The sequence below is a fragment of the Ammospiza nelsoni genome, chromosome 16, assembly GCF_027579445.1.
Source record: "Ammospiza nelsoni isolate bAmmNel1 chromosome 16, bAmmNel1.pri, whole genome shotgun sequence".
NCBI classification, from domain to species: Eukaryota; Metazoa; Chordata; class Aves; order Passeriformes; family Passerellidae; genus Ammospiza; species Ammospiza nelsoni.
In genome coordinates this window covers 12,359,657-12,378,246 of record NC_080648.1, presented here as the reverse complement: position 1 = coordinate 12,378,246, position 18,590 = coordinate 12,359,657, and the positions used below count along the sequence as shown (strand labels likewise).

General features: G+C 46.7%; 2 protein-coding genes and 1 long non-coding RNA gene across 17 annotated transcripts; 2 read left to right on the top strand and 1 right to left on the bottom strand.

Moving 5' to 3' along the window:
• The first annotated feature begins 552 nt into the window (after window positions 1-552).
• On the top strand, window positions 553-1,475 carry LOC132080672 (uncharacterized). Its single transcript, XR_009419589.1, has 2 exons — window positions 553-620; window positions 705-1,475. It is a non-coding gene; the product is annotated as an uncharacterized LOC132080672 (long non-coding RNA).
• A 1,709-nt stretch (window positions 1,476-3,184) lies between these two features.
• Window positions 3,185-18,542, top strand: HNRNPH1 (heterogeneous nuclear ribonucleoprotein H1). 15 transcript variants are annotated; one of them, XM_059483312.1, is made up of 16 exons: window positions 3,185-3,208; window positions 3,782-3,893; window positions 9,725-9,784; window positions 10,536-10,673; window positions 11,515-11,670; window positions 11,871-12,014; window positions 13,517-13,655; window positions 14,657-14,835; window positions 15,070-15,141; window positions 15,220-15,353; window positions 15,523-15,658; window positions 15,832-15,915; window positions 16,026-16,076; window positions 16,404-16,487; window positions 17,100-17,192; window positions 17,763-18,542. In XM_059483312.1, exons 2-16 carry the CDS (start codon window positions 3,845-3,847, stop codon window positions 17,885-17,887), a joined length of 1,644 nt encoding a protein of 547 aa, XP_059339295.1. In that variant the 5' UTR covers window positions 3,185-3,208; window positions 3,782-3,844; the 3' UTR covers window positions 17,888-18,542. The 15 variants fall into 15 exon arrangements, with proteins under 15 accessions (XP_059339295.1, XP_059339300.1, XP_059339296.1 ...); XM_059483317.1 differs by lacking the exon at window positions 9,725-9,784 and having other exon boundaries at window positions 3,192-3,208; XM_059483313.1 differs by lacking the exon at window positions 3,185-3,208 and having other exon boundaries at window positions 3,599-3,893; window positions 15,241-15,353.
• LOC132080270 (deoxycytidine kinase 2) lies at window positions 4,458-9,118 on the bottom strand. Its single transcript, XM_059483327.1, has 7 exons — window positions 8,845-9,118; window positions 8,125-8,240; window positions 7,529-7,722; window positions 7,180-7,327; window positions 6,832-6,947; window positions 5,396-5,495; window positions 4,458-4,750 (listed from the first exon to the last, which is right to left on the bottom strand). Exons 1-7 carry the CDS (start codon window positions 8,942-8,944, stop codon window positions 4,712-4,714), a joined length of 813 nt encoding a protein of 270 aa, XP_059339310.1. The 5' UTR covers window positions 8,945-9,118; the 3' UTR covers window positions 4,458-4,711.
• Window positions 18,543-18,590: the final 48 nt, after the last annotated feature.

Below are 18,590 nucleotides of genomic sequence, written 5' to 3'. Positions count from 1 at the left end.
ACCATTTTCAGAAAACTGAATAAAGGTAAAAAACAAAGGTGAAAAAGAAGAAAGGTGAAGTGTAGCCAAAAATCCTCTTAGATCCAAATCAGACATGGGAGGGAGAGTGCACTGGCAAAGCTGTGAACTGGCAGCATTAGTGGGTGTTGAACAAGGCCATGTTATCTAATATGGCAGAAAACACATCATGCATTTTTAAGAGCATTGTTTCACTTCTATTTATCACAGTGTCACAGCTAGAGGCTGTTTCAAAAGGCATGGGGAATACAGAAAGATTATGATTGGATGGTAGGGCTTTTGCCTGGAGGTCACACACACAGAGAAACATACAAAGCATCAGTAGTATAAGACTTCCATGTATTCCCTGTTTTCAGAGTCCACATGAAAAACAAGTCAGCTGCAGCAGTGTTTACTGAGAGTTAATCAAGTTTGCAGATTAATCATAAGATCCTGAATTACAGGTGCTTATATACAAAATGAGGAACACGCAATGCACGTAGCTGAGACATGAAAAATGGACTCTGTGATGGCAGCAGCAGAAGAAATGAGTAACAGCTAAGGAGGAAAGGAAAGGCACATACAGTGATGATGGACCGAGCTCTCTCATCTCTTCAGAGCAGGTATTTAAGTTCTGATCAATTCTCCCTGTAATGGCAAATGCTGATCCGTGAAAGAATTGTTGGCAATTACTTTTTGCATTGCAGCAATATCTCCAAAATCTACTCAGAAGTGAGCATCTGCTTTACTCTCAGACACACAAAATGTCTCCATATGCTTGGATGACTACAGAACCCTCAAAGAAGAGCTGCAGATTTTCTTCATTATTTTCTTGTCCTGGAAAGAAGTTCAAGCAAGATCACAAAGAGAGACTGGTATCAAACAGAAAATTCTTGTGCAGGTAACAAGTTTCAAGAGCTGTACTTCGGTCCAGCTTAACACTTCACATGTGTACTCAGCTTTATGTATCTCTCTGCAGACTGGACTGGGGCTCCTCTCCGTGAACCTGTAGGGAATTTGGGATGTTGCAGAGGGGCTGTGACTATCTGGGAGATTTTTACTCTGGAGCCCACCTTAATGCCTCAGGTTTTAGCTTTCATATTTTTCAGGTTCTGTACTGCTTTACTGTGTAGTTCTGAGCTTCATTTAGGGCATGATGAGCTCTCTTTGCAGAGTAGGGAGACAAAACAATTCCTTCTCTATCTGGGGACCAAGGACAAATGATCCAAATCTCAGGCCTAAATATCAAGAGCATAAACAACAAGTGCACTGAAGAGAGAAAAACAAGAAGGGTGGGACTTCATAAGCTAAAGATATAATTGGATAATTAATTCTAATATGGAAATGACCAGAACTTGTGAGACTTCATGACTGGTCATCCATTTTGTGACCATGTTGGGATCATCTTGGTTGGGCTCTTGTACTGCCCAAGCTGTATCCATTGAGGCCTTCTAATAAACACCCACTTTATTCTTTAACTCTCTCTAGTCTCTGTTCTAGGTCAGCCTTCACAAGGCATCAACCTCTTTGCCCATTTCCTACCCAATGCACTACAACACCCAACAGGCTGAGCTCAGCCCTCACTGCCCCAGCTGACTCGAATGGGGCAAAACCCTCTGGGAATGCAAATGGGAAAATGAGAGGAGCTCCTCTCCCCTGCTGTCTGGGCAGCAGGTATGCCTTTCTCCATCACAGGAATGAAACAGTGAACTTCTGAAGTAGAACAAAGCCCTTTCAGGAAAAAACATGTACCCAGAGCTGCAGCGTGAGCTGTGACAGACACACTGAGGTTCAACTGGGTCTGTTGGAGGAGAAAGTGCAGGTGTCAGGCTCACACCATAAAACAAAAGCCAGGTAAACATGATGCCCGAGTCCTAGAAGACCTCATGGAAGGAAGAAACTGTACCGATGTTTTCAGGAAGATTTTTATCTCCTGTCTCCCTCTGTGCCAGTGCTCACACACCATGAGACAACCCCCATGTACAAAAGCATTTAACCAGCCAGGGCCTCTGAGGAAAAGGGCTGCTCTGTTAGCAGTAATTCCATTTGAATTGTTAATTATTTTTGTCTTTCAAACCAGCATATACATTGGCTAATCAAAACTCTTCTGATAACTATTTATGTCTTTGCTTGCCCCTGGTGCTCACAGTCACGTTCTTTCCTTGGAAGTGGCTGTACCAAACTCACTGTGGGGTTATGTCAAAGGCAGGCTGAGTTTTTTGCTTAAGATTAGTAGCAGATACATATTTGCAGAAAGAAGTCATATGACCTTTCTTCTAACACTGGAAGGATATGTAGAACTTCTTGTCAGTGTGAACACAGGATGATTTTCATTTCCTAAGAGACCTCTAAAGATAGGTCTTACATCAGAATCCCGTTTAACTAAATAAACATAAGATCAAGAAAATATTAGGCAAATCAGGCTTCATTTCTCACTGTAAATTAGATAGCAAGAGAACAGCCATTACAGCTCTCTTTAAAGCCATTTAATCACGTGGATCATGATGCATAAACAACAGAAAACCCATTTTCTGTTCTTTTTCAAATGCAGTAATGGGGATTAAAAATACCAATCAGGACCAATAAAATTACACATAGTAAACGTACCTCAGTGTATGAACATTAATACATACTATAAAAAGCCGAAAATTATCATTATCTCACTGCTAGAAACGCAAAGGCCTCAACGGGTATTAGCAAAGGGATTTGCTTTACACTAAACACTCGGCCAGAAACAAAGCTGGAGTCGGTGCCACACCTCCACAGTCCTAAGGTCACTTCTTATCTGTTCAATCCCACAGCAACGCTCCCTAGCAGCTATTTTAACCTGAACCTGCTTCACTCGCGATTTGTTGTGGAGACGGTGGGTCTGCTCGGGAGAGCGCGGTCTGAGGGGACAGAGGGCATGTGAGAACTCCCAGCGCCCACTCGGGGGTTCCAGGGACAGCTCCAGCCCAGGAACCTCCTGCGCCAAACCCGAACAGCCGCAGCAGTGCCTGAGGGAGCCGCTCAGCCCGGGCTGCCACACGACAGCCCTGCACCGTGCGGAGGAGCCCTCAAGGCCTCCCCGGCCAGGCCCGCGCAGGCCCCGCCGTGCCCGGCCCCCGCCGCGGCGGGAGGCGGAGCCGAGCCCTGCTGACACCGGCGGCGGGCGGTGCTGCAGTGCGCGGAGCCGCCGATCGCTGCCGGAGCCCTGCGGCTGCAGCTCGCCGTGAGCGGGGGTGCAGGGGCAACGGGGACGAGTGGGGGCGCCGGGGCAGGCATGGGGGGGAGAGACAAGGCCGCCGCCATGTTCTAAAACCGGGGAGCGGAACGGGCGGGGGCGGGACTCGAGCCGGAGCCGAGGCCGGCGGCAGAGACTCGAACGTGGGTCCCTGGGGACTCGAACCCGGGTCCCCCGGCGGGCGCGGGGGGCACAGGGGCTCGCGAGACCCCCGGGGGGGTCGCGCGCTCCCCCCTCCATTATCCTTTCCCCCCCCCCCCCCCCCCCTCCGCGCGCGCGGGGGGCCGGACGTGACTGGCTGCGTTCAATTTGTCACGCAGCCATTGGCTGGCGGGGGCGGGCGGCGCGTGACGTCAGCGCGCGGCGCTGCGCGGCCGGCGGCCATTTATAGGCGCGGAACGGGCGCTGCGCAGACGGAGCGAGCGGGCGGTACCGGGAATACCGGCGGCTGTATCGCGGCCCATCCCCGCGGGAGCACCGAGAAACCCCCCGCGGAGCCCCGATCCACCTTTTCCGAGCGCCCCTTCGGCCGCCGCTGAGCTTTTGTTTCTGTTCGCGCAGCGCCTGAGCGCCCCCGCCCAGCTTTGTTCTTGTTGCGGCCCTTGCGGGGAAGGCGCGGCCAAGATGGACCCTTGTCACACCGAGGAGACCGAGGGCGAGATCCCCGGCTTGGGTAAGGCCCAGCGACGGCGGGAGGGGGACGGGGTGGCGGGAGGGAAGGGGGGGAAGGGGGAAAGGGCGATCGGGCCCTCGTGGTGCCGCCAGGCCGGGGCCGGTGCCGCGGAGGCCTCACGATGGCGCTGGGGGAGGGAAGGAGGGAGGGGGGCGGCGGGGACGGGCCCGGCCGCGTGCGCCGCTCAACCCCCCCGGCCGCGTGCGTCGTGTCGGGCGGGGCCGCGGGGGCTCTCCGGGGTCGCTGTCCCGCCTCCACCGCCGCGCCCGCGGCTCCCTCCCCGGCTGGGGGGGTGGGCGTGAGATGGCCAACGAGATAAGCGTGAATTACAGTTTGTTACAGGTCTAACGTCCAGCCTTAAGTAGCGTAAATCCGGTGGAAACGGCCACTCAGTAAAGCAGAAGTTGAAAGTAAAGGTTTCTGGACGCCATAACAGTCTCGTCTTAAAATGGTGAACCCGTGCCAGTTATTGCAAAACAGCCATGCTCAGCGCCTGCTATCTGTTTACTGGGTGTCGGCCTCTCGCTGAGCTCCCCCGTGGGGACAGACACTCGAGAGTCAATATCACTTTAAAATCTTTATTAAACAGCAGAGAATATACAAGAAAAAAATCAATATCAAGACATCCCGTAATTGTTCTTTTCAGCTATACAAAAAGGTCTAGCAAAACACACAGCTCAGATAAGGATAAAAATCCCAAATCATGTTATTACATTTCAGGCTTGCTTTAAAATCAGCTATACAGGTAATGCATTTGTTTTAAGTAAATTTTTAAACACACAGATTGTTGAGTGAACTTCATGGACTTGTTATTGCGATTAATTTTCATCTTCTAAAGAAGTCAGAAATGACTTGACCTATTTAAAAAAAAAAAGTATATGTATTATTTGAGGCATTTAAAGTACCAGGCTTTTCCCTTTATTTGGGAAGAAATTGTCTCTTACTACGGTTTTCCAGTGATGTTTTGCCCCTGTATTTAATTCATGAACTGAAATGCGTGTGGCCTTTCAGAGGGGCAAGGTAGATGGCAAGTCTGAGTGTCTGCTTAAAATTAAGCCATTAATTGCTGGTTTCCATGAGGATGTAATGACAAATACCTCCACAATTCATCATTGGGCTCCCCAGTTTATTTAGAGCTGTTAAATTGAGGGAATTAGTCTTGTCTTAAAGGAGTCATTCTTCAGTAATCTTAAGCTGATGACCCAGAACAAGATGAAGAAAATGGTTTATAGGGTTTCCTAGGAGAGCACTTCCTCATGCTTGTAAGTATTAGGTGGAGGGTTTTTTTTCCTGTGAACTAGCCAAGCAACTCCACCAGAATTTCTTTACGCATTTACTTCCCAAGTCTTGCCTTTATGAGGAATTGGTAAACACCATTTTGGCTCTGTTCCCTCCTTGTCTCCTCAAATGGTTGTTCACTCTCCCTTCCCACTGTTTAATGTCACTGCGTGCATGATAACTGCAGAAGAGCAGATACAAACCCCCTAATACTTCATACTTACTTTATCAATCAGGTACTCTTGTTTAATCTTATCATTCTTAAAATCTTCATTAACATCCAAAACTAGAATAGGAATCTCCTTAATGTTCTCAAAATCAACTCTGTTAAATGGAAGAACATAGTTTGAGTAAAATGATACAAAATACTGTGCGTTCAAGACCCTTGCTCTTGGTTACCACATGCATCTGAAATGTTAAAACTGGTGCTCCTAACTTAAATATAAAGCCTATGCCAAGTTTGTCCTTAATTGCTCTTAATATATTTCACAAATCTAGACTCTTAGTAATGTACAAGTTGGGGGGGATGTTTTTTACCTTAGTTTTCTTTATCTCATTCTTGTAATGGAATCAATGACCAGAAACTGATTTTGTAATTGTAAGATGATATATTTTTTTCAAAATCTCCCTTGCCCTGTGTCTCCCCCATTTAATCCACTTACGAAGATGCAGTTTTAAAGCTTCCTTTCATGAGGATGACCTCTTTAATAGGTTATAAGACTGGTATTTATAACGTCTTGGACATAAGCAAAACCATTTTGGCTTCAGTTTAGGAACAGATGGGAGCAGTAGTTTAGTCTTTGTGAGTGTGGAAGGCATTTCTAAAATGCAGTACGTGTGCTGAACAACATTCTAACTTGTGCTTGCACACTTCAGTTCCTATTCCAGACACAGGAAGTGCTTCCTTACTGAGTCTGGAGTGAGTACACAACGTAAGCATTCCCAAAATTGCACACTGTGCACTGCCTTCTGTCTCCTAAGCATTTGGGTCATCCTATGTGAAACTTTAGCAAGTAGATCAAACTGATAATGTACTTTTCCTGGAATTGTAGTGCTTCCCCTTCAGTAGAATATTTTGGACTCCTCTAGGGAAAAATCTAGAGTCTGTTTTCATGTTCAGATTCTTTGGATGGGAAAGCCAGTAAGAGTCAATAAGGAGCTTAAGAGAAGGTGTACAGAGATCACTCAGTAGCTAATTAGGCTTCTTGTGTGTAACAGCTCTGCCAAAAGCCTTTCTGATTATTGTTTAAATTTAAGTTAGGATTAATAGTTAAACTTCGTTGAAATGCAGTCCTACTAGTTTAATGGTATTTGGGGCCTTGTTTGCCTCTTACATTACAACAGAAACTGCATGGTGAGAAACGTATGTGATTGGCCCCATACCACCATTTTAAGTGTCTTATTCCTGAGTCCTTCCAATTAGCAAAATCCATATCCTTGCCAGAGTTACAAGAAAGCTTTCTAGTTAAAGCTAATGCTTAACAAAGATTTCAAATTAGATTGAGTTTCATCCCTTGAAACCTGAAGTGTGAATAAATATGAGCATATCCAAATGCCTGAGTGAAACTAGACTTGCAGTAAACTCGATAAAGCTAAAGCTTTAAGGTAGGAAAGAGCTTTGCCTGCAAGTTGAAACTTGCTACAGAAAATGGGTTCCTACCTCATAGTCCTTTCATGAAGCCAGGTTTCATGTTTATAGTGGAGGTTTTCCAAATACTCAAGCTCGATTCCTTGCTCCTCTTTTCTGCCCCTCATCTGTAGCCTTTCCATGCATTTCTGGGGAAAAAAAATATAAACATGGTCATTAATCATGTGTTGTAGGTTAAATCAGCTAAACGGATCAAGTGGCCCTTAATTTGGAAGGACTAATGCTAGACATTAGTGAGCATTAATTTTAAATGGTTGGCTGAACATAAACGAGTTAAATCTAGAATAACTTTTTTTGTACCCTCTTAAACCTGTGGAAGATGAAACTGGAACTGAAACACCTCCATTTTACTGAGCATACCTGAGGTGTGGTTCTGAGATAGATCATGCCGTCCAGTTCTATATCTGATTGAAACTGATTCAAAAGCCATGTGTGCCAGTCCTGATAAATAGACCACTCTGTTTCATTAATACTTCCAGACTCGAACAGGTTGGAAGCAAACACATATCTGCAATGAAAGACATCAGTCTTATGCCAGGAATGACAAAAGTGAACTACCAAAACAAAAGAACAGTGGTATTGAAAAAAAATGCCTTAATAAAGCCTGCTCCCTTGCAGGTATTAATTTTAAAAATCAAGTGTTTCCTCAGCTCCATGTCTTTAAAGACCTGGAAATTGTTATTGTGAGTTCTTGCCATGCTGTAATTACCTGTCACTGTACACAGATCTTTCAAAAAATTGCACTGGATGTTCTGCTTCGTACAGCTTGGCTGAGAGAGGTTTTAATTGGGCTTTTACTCGGCTCAAGCAGGCATAAGTCTGAAATGTGTAAGCCCATCTTGAGGGTTTGTCATACAGCATTTGAAGTAAGTTTCCTCCGCTCTTCTGAGATGTTGAAAGTTCCTAAAAGGCAAGAGAAAAAAGTTAATGTGAACATACTGCTTTTCTCAATCCAGAATTCTGATATGTTCAAGTAAGAATTCATGGCTTTCTTTTTATTACTAAGAAAATGCTTAGGCATAGGACCTAAGAGACACTTTTTCCTCAGGTGATGGTGGTTTTCATGACAACTTCTTTAAACAGTTTAAATTCCAGATTTTAGTGTGATTCCCCTGGAGTAGGGTATGTGGTTTGGAATATACGTTCAGTAGTATCTTGCCTTGACAATTTGAGTGCCTGACCAACTGTGGTATGATAGTGGGGATGACTCTGGCTGCTGCAGACTAAGTATAGCTGGGTTTTGGCATAACTCCCTGGCTGAGGAACTCCCTGCAGTTTCTTCCGGCCCAAATTCAGCGCACCTACCTTATACTCATCCTCGGCTGTCTGGATGTTGCACCACTTAGCGATGGGCTCGGGGATGATCTCCCACTCATCGCTGTGTTTCTCCAGCAGCCTGACAAACGTTGACTTCCCCGCAGCTGCGGAAGATTAGAGCAGTTCATAAAGGGCTGGGGTTTGATAGCTCTGGTGCTGCTGACGGACGGGGCAGTTTGAGGGTTGTTAGTGCCTGTTGGGGCGCGGGGCCAGCCGGGTCCGCCGCGGACCAAACTGCGCTAATCTTTCTCGCCAGAGGGGCCGCGCCCGGCCGGGCGGGTGATAAGGGCGGCCGAAGAGCAGCCGACATTTTAGAGCTGCCGTGGCGGGCGGAGCTTAGCGGGGAGAGCGAGGGAGCGGCCGCGCAGGCGCTGGGACTTGGCGCGGGCGGGAGCGAACGAGCGCTACAGCCCCGGCCGGGTCGGGGCACCGGGGCTTTGTGCTCCCGAGCCCGCCCTGCGCCTCCGTGTCACTGACGGGCACCCTGCTCGGGGAGCTCCCCATCCGCCCCAGCCTCGCTCCGGCTTTATGTCCCGGTGCGACTCTCCCCGCAGAGCCGGGGGAACAAGCGTCGCAGCCGCCCCTCTCTCTCTTTGTCTCCCCCGGCATCCCAGGCCCTTGGGGTGCTCCCGGCCTGACACCCCCCACCTTCCCCCGGACTCCCTTCCTACCCTGAGCCGCGCCTCGCACCCTCTCTGCTGAGCTCACCGATATTCCCCTCGATGGAAATCTTCCTGAGGCGCTTCTGGAAGCTGGATTCGAGGGAGCCGGCGGGGCTCTGGCAGTGCCGCTTGGCGGGGGTAGACATGGCGGTGCCGAGCGGGAACTCAAGGGGTTCCCGGCTGCTCCAGCGCACTTTAAGCGTCCCGCCAGGCGGGTGGGCGGGATGGCCGCTTCCCGCCAGTCCTCCCCGGGAAGAGGCGGAGGCGCTGCCCCCTCCCCCGCCACTCCTGCCCAGCTCCCGCCGCCGCGGTGTTACAAAATGGGCGTTCGGCGAGTGAAATGGAGAAGAGACCTTTGAGCAGGAAGTGACTGTAGCACGGTTCCACTTACTGATCTAATTTGCATTTCTGTAAACGAGTTCGCCATGTTGTTTGATTTACTTACGTAAACTTGAGCATGCACTTAAAAAAAAAATTTAAAAGCCTCCAGCTGTGGGGGTGGGGTGAATGTTAGTAGTCCAGAACATGTAATAAGAGATGAGGCAATGTAGGCTCACAGTCTGTTTTGGTACTGACTGGAGAAGAAACACTCGTGGATGAATGGTGTTCATCCAGAGACTACTCAGAGCAGCTTCTGGGCTCCAAATACCAATGTCGGGGCTCCAGGAGCTTGCTTAACTCTAGGCAGGGGTCCTCTATCAACTGTGCAGACAAGTTGAAACATGAGCTGGTTATCCTAGGGGAAAGGGGATGGAGGATTCTTAGATGAGTTATTCCAAGTTCCTCCTTCCTCCTCGGTAATACAAGGTGAAATCTAGCTAGGTCTGGTGTGTTTGGAGGAAATGGGAGGGAATTAACTTTTCCGTTCTTTTATGATAATTGTGACCCATTGTCTCTTCTTTCCCCATCTCCTCCAAACACACCAGGCTTCAGTGACCGAAGCGAGCAGATTGTTTCACGTGGGGTAGCGTCAGCCTTTGAAGCTGGTAAGTGCCAGTTCGCGCACCGGAGTGCGCAGCCTGAGCGCTCCGCTGTCCGCGCCACGCGGGGGCCGGGGCGGGGGCGGCAGCGCGCGGGGCACGCGCAGTGCGGCGAGCGGCGCCCAGGGCGCGCGGGGCCGGGGCTTTGTTCGGCGTGGCGGGCGGGCGGCGCGTGCGCACAGGCGGCGCGCGGGTCCCGGGGGTGGGGCCGGGCCCACCGGGGCACATGCGCCCCGCGCCCACCCCGGCCACGCCGCGGCCGGTCCGGTGCTCGGCGGAGGCTCGCGGTGCTCGGTGCCCTCTGGTCACACGGCCCTCCCTGCGAACCGGGCACGGGCGCTGCGCCATCGCCGGGGCCCGCGGGCCTGCCAGGGCGGCGTCTGGGACCGCGCTCTTTGTGCGGAGGAAGGCCCGGCCCAGCGGAAGCGGGAGCACCCGCCGCCATTTCCTAGCGCGCTCTCGCTGCAGGCTCGCCCGCTCGCTGCCGCCTGACCGGGACTAGGCGCTCTCCGGACAGTGGATCAGGCTCGGAGCCCTAGAACCAGCGCGGAGCCCCACTATGTGTGCGTGCGGGGAAGGGGCAGGGCGCGGGCCGGGGGCGGGAGCGGCGCCGTGTGTGTGAGGCGGCAGCGGCCGAGGCAGAGGAGGATCAGGGAGGGCCGGGACACAGGCCAGGGGGGCCGCCGGGCGCTCTGAGGGGGTGCGGGTGGCGGCCGTGCTGAGCAGCATCTCAAAGGGCCCGTTCTGGTCTTTCCAGCAACCACAGAAGCAGAGACAGAGCAGAGCCTCACCCCCAATGTGATGCTTAACACAGAGAGCAGCGAGGGATACGTGGTGAAGGTCCGGGGGCTGCCTTGGTCTTGCTCCACCGAGGAGGTGCAGAGATTCTTCTCCGGTAAGTGGGGCTGTGGAGGAATAAGAGCTGTGGGAGAGGGGTCGGGCTCTGCTGTCAATTCTGGGTCACTCCCAGAGACACTGTGGTAATGCTGTAGTGAGCACTTGCAGGAGGCATTCAGTAGCCAGTGCAGTTTGTAGTGCAACAAGTGCTTCAGCCAGAACCTGGGGTGCAAAGCCATGTTAATGCTAGCAGGAACTCATTACTAAGGGGCTTCGTTTGAGTTGCTGGGATAGCCACAACTGCCTTTGCTGCTTGAGTAACCAGGAGAGAGAAGGTTCAGTTTTAAAGAAAGTTCAACCTGAAGTAAGAATTATAAAGCTAAATCCCAGCAGACTCATGTTATTGGGACAATACAAGTGTTCAGTGTGTGTATGTTTCCCCAGATTAATAGCATTCTGCAGTAATAAATAGTGGTGATAAATACATGCTTTCTGCAGTGACTGGACCTTTTAAAACTGCTTCTGGAATTTGATGTATTTGATTTTGTTCTGATTTAGTTTCTTATATTTAGATTGATTTTTACTGTTCCTTATTTCAGGCTAATAAGAGAGTTAAGATCAAAAGCAGATAGTGTGTTCACCTTGAGGCAGAAGAGCTTTGGAAATAGCTAATTTGCAATTATCCTTTATCTGCAGGTTTGACTAGAATGGGAACTTTAGTTAGTGCCTTATTTAACTGGCCATTTTAAAGTTGCATTGCACCAGAAATGGTGCTGGCTTTGTTGTTATGATATAATTGATACTCAATATATTTTTGGTTTTAGGCTCTCTGAAACTTCGAAAGTAACACTGTTCCTGTAATAATTAAAGTAATTCTGACCTTTCTGTTTGATTTTCAGATTGCAAAATTCTGAACGGGGCTCTGGGTATCCGTTTCATCTACACCAGGGAGGGCAGACCAAGTGGAGAAGCATTTGCTGAACTTGAGTCAGAAGAGGATGTGAAATTGGCCCTGAAAAAAGACAGAGAAACAATGGGACACAGATACGTTGAAGGTTTGACTCAGTTGGTCTAGTAACTGACTACACTGTGTTTGTGCTTGATGGGTTTTTGGTTAATTGCATTTTTTGTCTCTCTAAAATGCATGTGAAAGGACAAATGGACTTGCATATCATAAGTTGGCTAGTTTCAAGGCAAATAACTTTAAAAACTTTACCTTACTCCAGAATGCATTAATTCTAAGTGCCTTTTACAGTTTTCAAGTCAAACAACGTTGAAATGGATTGGGTTCTGAAGCATACTGGTCCCAACAGCCCTGATACAGCTAATGATGGTTTTGTACGTCTTAGAGGACTCCCATTTGGCTGTAGTAAAGAAGAAATTGTACAGTTTTTTTCAGGTATGTGGGATAAAAGTAGTAGCTATAGCACTATTGGTTTATGCTAAAAGTACCCCAACAAACCAAACAGGCATGGATTGCCCAGTAGTACATCCAACAGTATTATCATGGGTATTAAAAGTAAATAAAGCAATTCTTCATTAGTTTTCTGGGCATGAAGAACCCTTGGGATCACTTCCTAAAATACTTGATAAATTAAATAATTTAGAGAATGCCAAAAAGGTGCTTGAATTTATACTTGGTGGGACATGCTGTTCCAAGAAAGGATTATAGAAAAGTATCTTGCTTTCCAAATAAAGCTGAACAGTTCATGTGGGAAGCTACTTCCACCCCTGGCCTTGGATGATTGGCCCTGGTCGGTGAAGGATGTAGATCACACTCACCACTGGGCCCTGTGTGAGGAGCCACGTTCTCAGTAAAGGGCCCCTGACCTCTTCCCAATATAGAGTTAGTATTGAATGAAATGCAGAGAAAACCTGCTGAACTCTAGCCAAATAGAGATCTACAGATTTGACCCTTTCTCTTCCTATGGGGATAAAAAACCCACCAGACCCTTCATGTTGCCTAGCTCAAAGTTTTTATGGATGAAGAGATAATGCCTTGTTTTGACTAATTTTTACCTTTTTTGCAGCTGTTTTATGTTTACAAACTGGAATTAGACTATTAAAATGTCTAAGAATGGAATCTGTTGTTTGTTTAGGATTTCATTTGTTATTATTTTCAAAATACTAGATTTCTAAATGTTTTGCTGTTACAAGATATGATGAAGCTTGTTGTTTTGCTTTAAAATACAGTAGAAACATTTCCAGTTTTACAATCTCAGAACTTGTTTGTTTTTTTTTTTTCTTTTCTGAATTGGTGATATGAACAAGAGCAATTTCTAAGCATGTGCATTTTAAACTGTTCTTTTCTTACATGGTGAAGTAATTCAAGCTTTATAAGTTGTTTATGTACTTAATATACAAAATGTGTCTCTTCTGTTCAGGAACTAATACTTAAAAATTACTTCATGATTTTTTTCTTAATTAAGCACTCTTAAAGATAAAAAATTGCTGAAACTTGATATTTGCATAAGACTAATTATTTTACATGACTTCTAGTAAAATTACTTGTTCTATATAAAGCTGTTTAACTTGCTGTGTTTGAATTTAAGTTCTCTTAAAAAGTTCATCTTAAATACTTTCACAGAATTGCCGAGGTTTGTAATGATATGTGAAGTTCTTAACTCACCCTGCATTAGATGCCTTCTCTGAGGGGCTGTCCTTGACCCTCAGAGCATTTCTGAGCTCTGCAGGGTGGGTTAAGAACCTGAACTGAATGGTATGTGATCGTGGAGCTCTTTGTTGAAGTGCCTTTTTTGTTCTGGTGTTCTAGAATCAACATACCATTCTCTTAAAAGTGTTTAAATTCTGGTGTTTTTAAAGCTATAAGAAAAAACTCATGACTGGGCTTGTGATGTTAATATTGCCCCCCTACTGGGGTTATTTGTCCTTGGGTTGAAGGGTTGGAAATCGTGCCAAATGGGATAACATTGCCGGTGGACTTCCAGGGGAGGAGTACGGGGGAGGCCTTCGTGCAGTTTGCTTCACAGGAAATAGCTGAAAAGGCTCTAAAGAAACACAAGGAAAGAATAGGGCACAGGTGGGGATGGATGGTTGGTTGGCTCTGTCACTTTTCTTATGGTAAACCATTAAATCCATATTCTCTCTTCTGAAAGTGTTAACACTCAAATCAAAATAGTAATTGTGGTCTCTAACTTGGTGATGAGTAAAGATATTGATTGCTGCAGTGTGTGTGGCACAGACTGTTTAGATCTACCCAAAAATACAAGATAAAATTGGGCTAAACTAAAATGTGCTTTGGAAAATTGAGTAATAACAGGCATTCAAAACTATAGCTTGGAAATGACAAAGTTGAGAGACTATGGCTTTAACTTCTCAAATAGCACCAATTCTGCCTTTAGCTCTAAAGACATGCACAGTATTCTTACTACCATAAGAAAATGTGATACTTTCTAAACTTGTTTTATAAGTTGAAATGTAACAAATTTACTTACTTGTATTAATCTTCAATGTAATAAGCATAGCTTTCAAGAAATTGTCACAAAGGGTTTTTATTCAATATTACTTGTGACTATTTATCATTGAAGCATGCACCTTTTGCCTACGCTGAATCACTGAAGCATAGGCTGGGTTCAGTAGTACATGCAGAGCTTTTTGTGGCATCCTGATGGGTTAAACTCTTGGTGGAGATCGGGTTTTTAACCCTCTGTTTCTGTTGCCTTGAGCAACAGTGCTGAGTTGAGCGGACACTGGTCCCTCCTACATTGTTTGACTAACATTTTAAATTGGGGGGAGGTGGGTGGGGAATCAGTATTGCTCCCCCACCCTTAAGGCTGGGATACTGCAAAGTATGAGGAGCGCATAAACCCTTCAGTAATTTTAATTTCTTGAAAATACACTGATTTAAATGTAATGTAGTGCTAATAATAGAAAGTCATTGCCTACATAACGTAAAGAAACCTGGCTTAAAATTAACTGCCAGTGTCAAGGCTATGACTAAATGGCTTGTTGTAATGTGAAGTTGTGAGGTGTTTGTGGAAGGAATCAAAGACTGAGTTCTCCCTGTGCAAACGCTCGTAGGTACATTGAGATCTTCAAGAGCAGCCGAGCAGAGGTGCGCACTCACTACGACCCTCCCCGCAAGCTGCTGGCCATGCAGAGACCGGGTCCGTACGACAGGCCCGGCCTGACGCGCGGGTACAACAGTCTGGGTAGAGGAAGTAGCTTGGAGAGAATGAGGCGTGGAGCCTACGGAGGAGGTAAGTGCCCGGGGGCCCAGGGAGCTGCTCCTTTGAAAAGCAGCAACTCTTGGACCTGGTAGTGTCTCCCCAGCTGTGTATGTGTCCTTGGCCTTAATTCTTGTAGAAGAAATGAAATGTTGTAGTAGTCGTTGTTTGCAGTGTGTACTGTGTATTTGGATCTTTCTGTAGTCGAAATGAAAGTTTATTTGAAACTTTGTGTAGTTGAAATGAACATGTCCAATCTGTTTCTAGGTTATGGAGGTTATGATGACTACAATGGGTATAATGATGGCTATGGGTTTGGTTCTGATAGATTTGGAAGAGGTAAGGATCTCTAATAGGAACAGTAACTGAACTTACGACATGTCCCAAAAGAAACTAAAATACATCTGAAAGACCTAGAATGGACTCTTTTCTCCGCAGGGATGTCGGACCACAGGTACGGCGACGGATCGTCCACCTTCCAGAGCACGACCGGCCACTGCGTCCACATGCGAGGTCTGCCCTACAGAGCCACGGAGAATGACATCTACAACGTGAGTGCCACACATGCAGCTCCCCTGTGCATGGCTTTGGGTCTTGGGCTCCTTGTGGGGACATAGCAGCTGCCCTGCAGCTGCAGTGTTCCTCTGGAGAAAATGGCTTGTTGTAAACCCCAACTGTTGCATTGGTGCGTTTTAATCTGTGTGACTGTTCCGTGTGTAGTTCTTCTCACCTCTGAACCCTGTAAGAGTACACATTGAAATCGGACCAGATGGCAGAGTAACCGGAGAGGCAGACGTTGAATTTGCTACTCACGAGGACGCAGTGGCTGCCATGTCCAAAGACAAAGCAAATATGCGTAAGTCTGACTGCTCGAGAGAGGTGGCTTTGGGGAGCTGCCAGCACTGGATGGTGTGTAGTGCATCTGCTGCAACTGGAATGCCAAAGATGTCACTGCAGCTTCACTTGCAGTGAGACAAGCTGCATGGGTTTGGTGTGATATGCTCTCATGGGAGAACTTTATTCTTGCAGAACACAGATATGTAGAGCTCTTCCTGAATTCTACAGCAGGAGGAACTGGTGGTGCCTATGGCAGTCAGATGATGGGAGCAATGGGTATGTAACTGTCTCACTGCACTTGGAAGCTGGCTCATTCTGTACAGCTCTAGCTTTATTGTGTGCCTGGCATCAAAACTGAAATTCAACATTCTGTCTTAATCACACAGTCAAGGAGTCGGAAGGGGTAGTCCAAGATTGGAACACTAGCACATTGCCAGGTATATAATCCTTTTGGGAATACATTTGAGCTTTAATAGGTTGAATAAACTTGTGCTGAGTGTGGTGTGCTTGTGGTGGGATGAGTGGCTTTGGGAGTGTGGTAGTGCAAAATTGGGGAGATACCTGTCCTTCTTATTCTCCTTCCCCTTCCCTATTGGGGGATACCAGAACATGGTGCGGTGATGGAGGATGTATCTGTGGCATGTGACCTGCCATTCAAGCTGAGTCTTGGTGGTGAGAGAGAGATATTTGGAATTGGGAGAAATTGTCTGAATTGCTCTAGCAAACTCCAAAATTGTTTAAAAATTTAAAATGTGTGTTTGCAGCACAAGTCTTAAATGCCTGTTGCTGTTATGCCTCTAAGACAGATACCCTCCTGACACCCAGCTGGGCTGGTTACGGAGATGAAGGTGGGGTTGGTTTCTGGGGGGCTCTGTTCTCTCGAGGGTGCTGGGGTGGGGGGGTGTGGATGCACTGCTGCTTTTATAGTATTTGTTTACAAAATGTTTATAGTTTTAATGCTGATATTTAAACTACAGAAAGGGGTGTTAGGCAAGTGATGAGGTTAAGAGCAGTTTGTTTAAACAGAGGTATCTGTGTATGAGCCACACAACTGCTGTGTTGTGATGCACAATCAATCTTGGGCAGGAATAAGTCTGTCAGGACCATGTACACATGAGTGACTCCAGTTAATGAACTTCTGTGCTTCTGGAAGGCCAGCACTCAGTGTGAGGTCCCTTATAGCCAAGCTTAAGTTTTTTGGGGTGTGTTACAGTGCAGATTGATCCTGTTTAGTATAGTCCACAGAAATTGTAAAAGTAACTTCTAAAGTTCTTGTTGCTGCTTGATTGCAGGGATGTCTTTAGAAACCCCATCACTTTCCTTGAGCATGTTAAACTTCCCTTGGTGTGAGCAAGGTAGTGCCAGAGTGCAGGGGCTGTTGGTTGGGTGAGGGCTGGGTTTGTTGATGATGAGCAGATCTTGACCGGCAAGTTCTTAATGTTTTTACCCTTAACTTAAAGGGAGCCAATCCAGTTATGGTGCTCCAGGCAACCAGCAGCTGAGTGGGGGCTATGGAGGAGGATATGGAGGTCAAAGCAGCATGAGTGGCTATGGTAAGAGCATTTCTTTGCTGGTTTCCATTGGGCCAGGTGCAGCTGGCTTAACATGCCCTTCACTGGTGTTAAAGGGTTATGTTATAACCTGGGCAGCACAGGCTCTGAAAGTTAAAGGTGTGGCTACTGTGAATTTTGGGGAATGGGGGGATTGATTCAAAGCTGCAATGGGGACCTGTGGGGGGGAAATGTGGAAAACTATTGTGGAAGGGGCAGGAAATGCCAGTCTCAGACTTGCATTGCTCTGATCACTTTTCTTAACCCAAAAGCTGGAGACCAGCTTTGTTTAAACACAGTACAAATGGGGGAGGGGGTCATGGGAGGCTGGGTCCTCCCTATTCCCCCAGAGCAGTGGTAAAGCTCTGGCTTGGGAAGGGGGTGATGCAGAGCTCGTGCTGTCGTTGAACATCCGGTAACTGGCTTTGGGTACGGAGCTGTAAACTGACACTTTGCAGCGTTGGGCACGGTAGACGGTATTTACGAGGTGGCCCAGCAAGGACAGGCGTTGGGGCAAGGATGCTTCGAGTCGGCCTGAGGCAGCTGTGAACCTGCTGTCGGTTTCCCCCTCAGACCCCGGGAGCCAGGGCGCCATGAACAGCAGCTACTACAGCAGTGGGAACCGCGCATCCATGGGAGTGAACGGCATGGGCGGCATGTCCAACATGTCCAACATGAGTGGTGGCTGGGGAATGTAACCAATCGCTGACTTTTGGTCACATCTTTTTTAAAAAACAAAAAAACAAAAAACTAAGTTTAACAGTTTTGCAATACGAGCTTGTGATTTATGCTTTACTGTAAGTGAATTCAGGATTGTTTTAAAACCTTTCAGGTTCAGTATTTTTGAACATACAGAAATGAACATTCATCTAGGATGTAATAACCAAGTAAAGACTATAACTGTTAAACAATTTGGAGCATTTCTCAAGTTAGTTTTGTTGTAGGAGTGTATTTAAGCAGTAAGCGTATTTAGGTTAAAGCTGTTTGAATTATGTTAAATGTTGCTCTTATACCATATTACATCCAACACTGTTTTGAATACATGTTGAAAGAGACATGCTTTTTTGTAAAGAACCAATATAGGAGCTGTGTCTGAAAATCAAAGTGAACATTTGGCATGTTAGTTCTAGTTTATTTCTTTTAATATCCTGTAAGGCATGTTAAAGCTTTTTTTTTTTAAGTTAATGGGGGAAACATGTTGAGACGCAATACGGCTACTTTAGGATTTTGGTCTTGGTGTTCGTATAAAATTCTGAGGCCTTGATTTAATCTTTCATTGTATTGTGATTTCCTTTTTAGGTGTATTGCGCTAAGTGAAACTTGTTAAATAAATCTTCCTTTTAAAAACTGGAACTCACTCCTTCTTGACCTCCAGCTTCTTGTAACCACACTTGCACCCAT

Coding starts and splice junctions, on each gene's coding strand:
- HNRNPH1 (XM_059483312.1), top strand. CDS start 3,845: ATGGACCCTTGTCACACCGAGGAGACCGAGGGCGAGATCCCCGGCTTG. Junction 11,671..11,870: donor GGGACACAGATACGTTGAAG/GTTTGACTCAGT, acceptor TGCCTTTTACAG/TTTTCAAGTCAAACAACGTT. Junction 14,836..15,069: donor GCGTGGAGCCTACGGAGGAG/GTAAGTGCCCGG, acceptor ATCTGTTTCTAG/GTTATGGAGGTTATGATGAC.
- LOC132080270 (XM_059483327.1), bottom strand. CDS start 8,944: ATGTCTACCCCCGCCAAGCGGCACTGCCAGAGCCCCGCCGGCTCCCTC. Junction 6,948..7,179: donor ATCTCAGAACCACACCTCAG/GTATGCTCAGTA, acceptor TTTTTTCCCCAG/AAATGCATGGAAAGGCTACA. Junction 5,496..6,831: donor CTTCATGAAAGGACTATGAG/GTAGGAACCCAT, acceptor TCCATTTAACAG/AGTTGATTTTGAGAACATTA.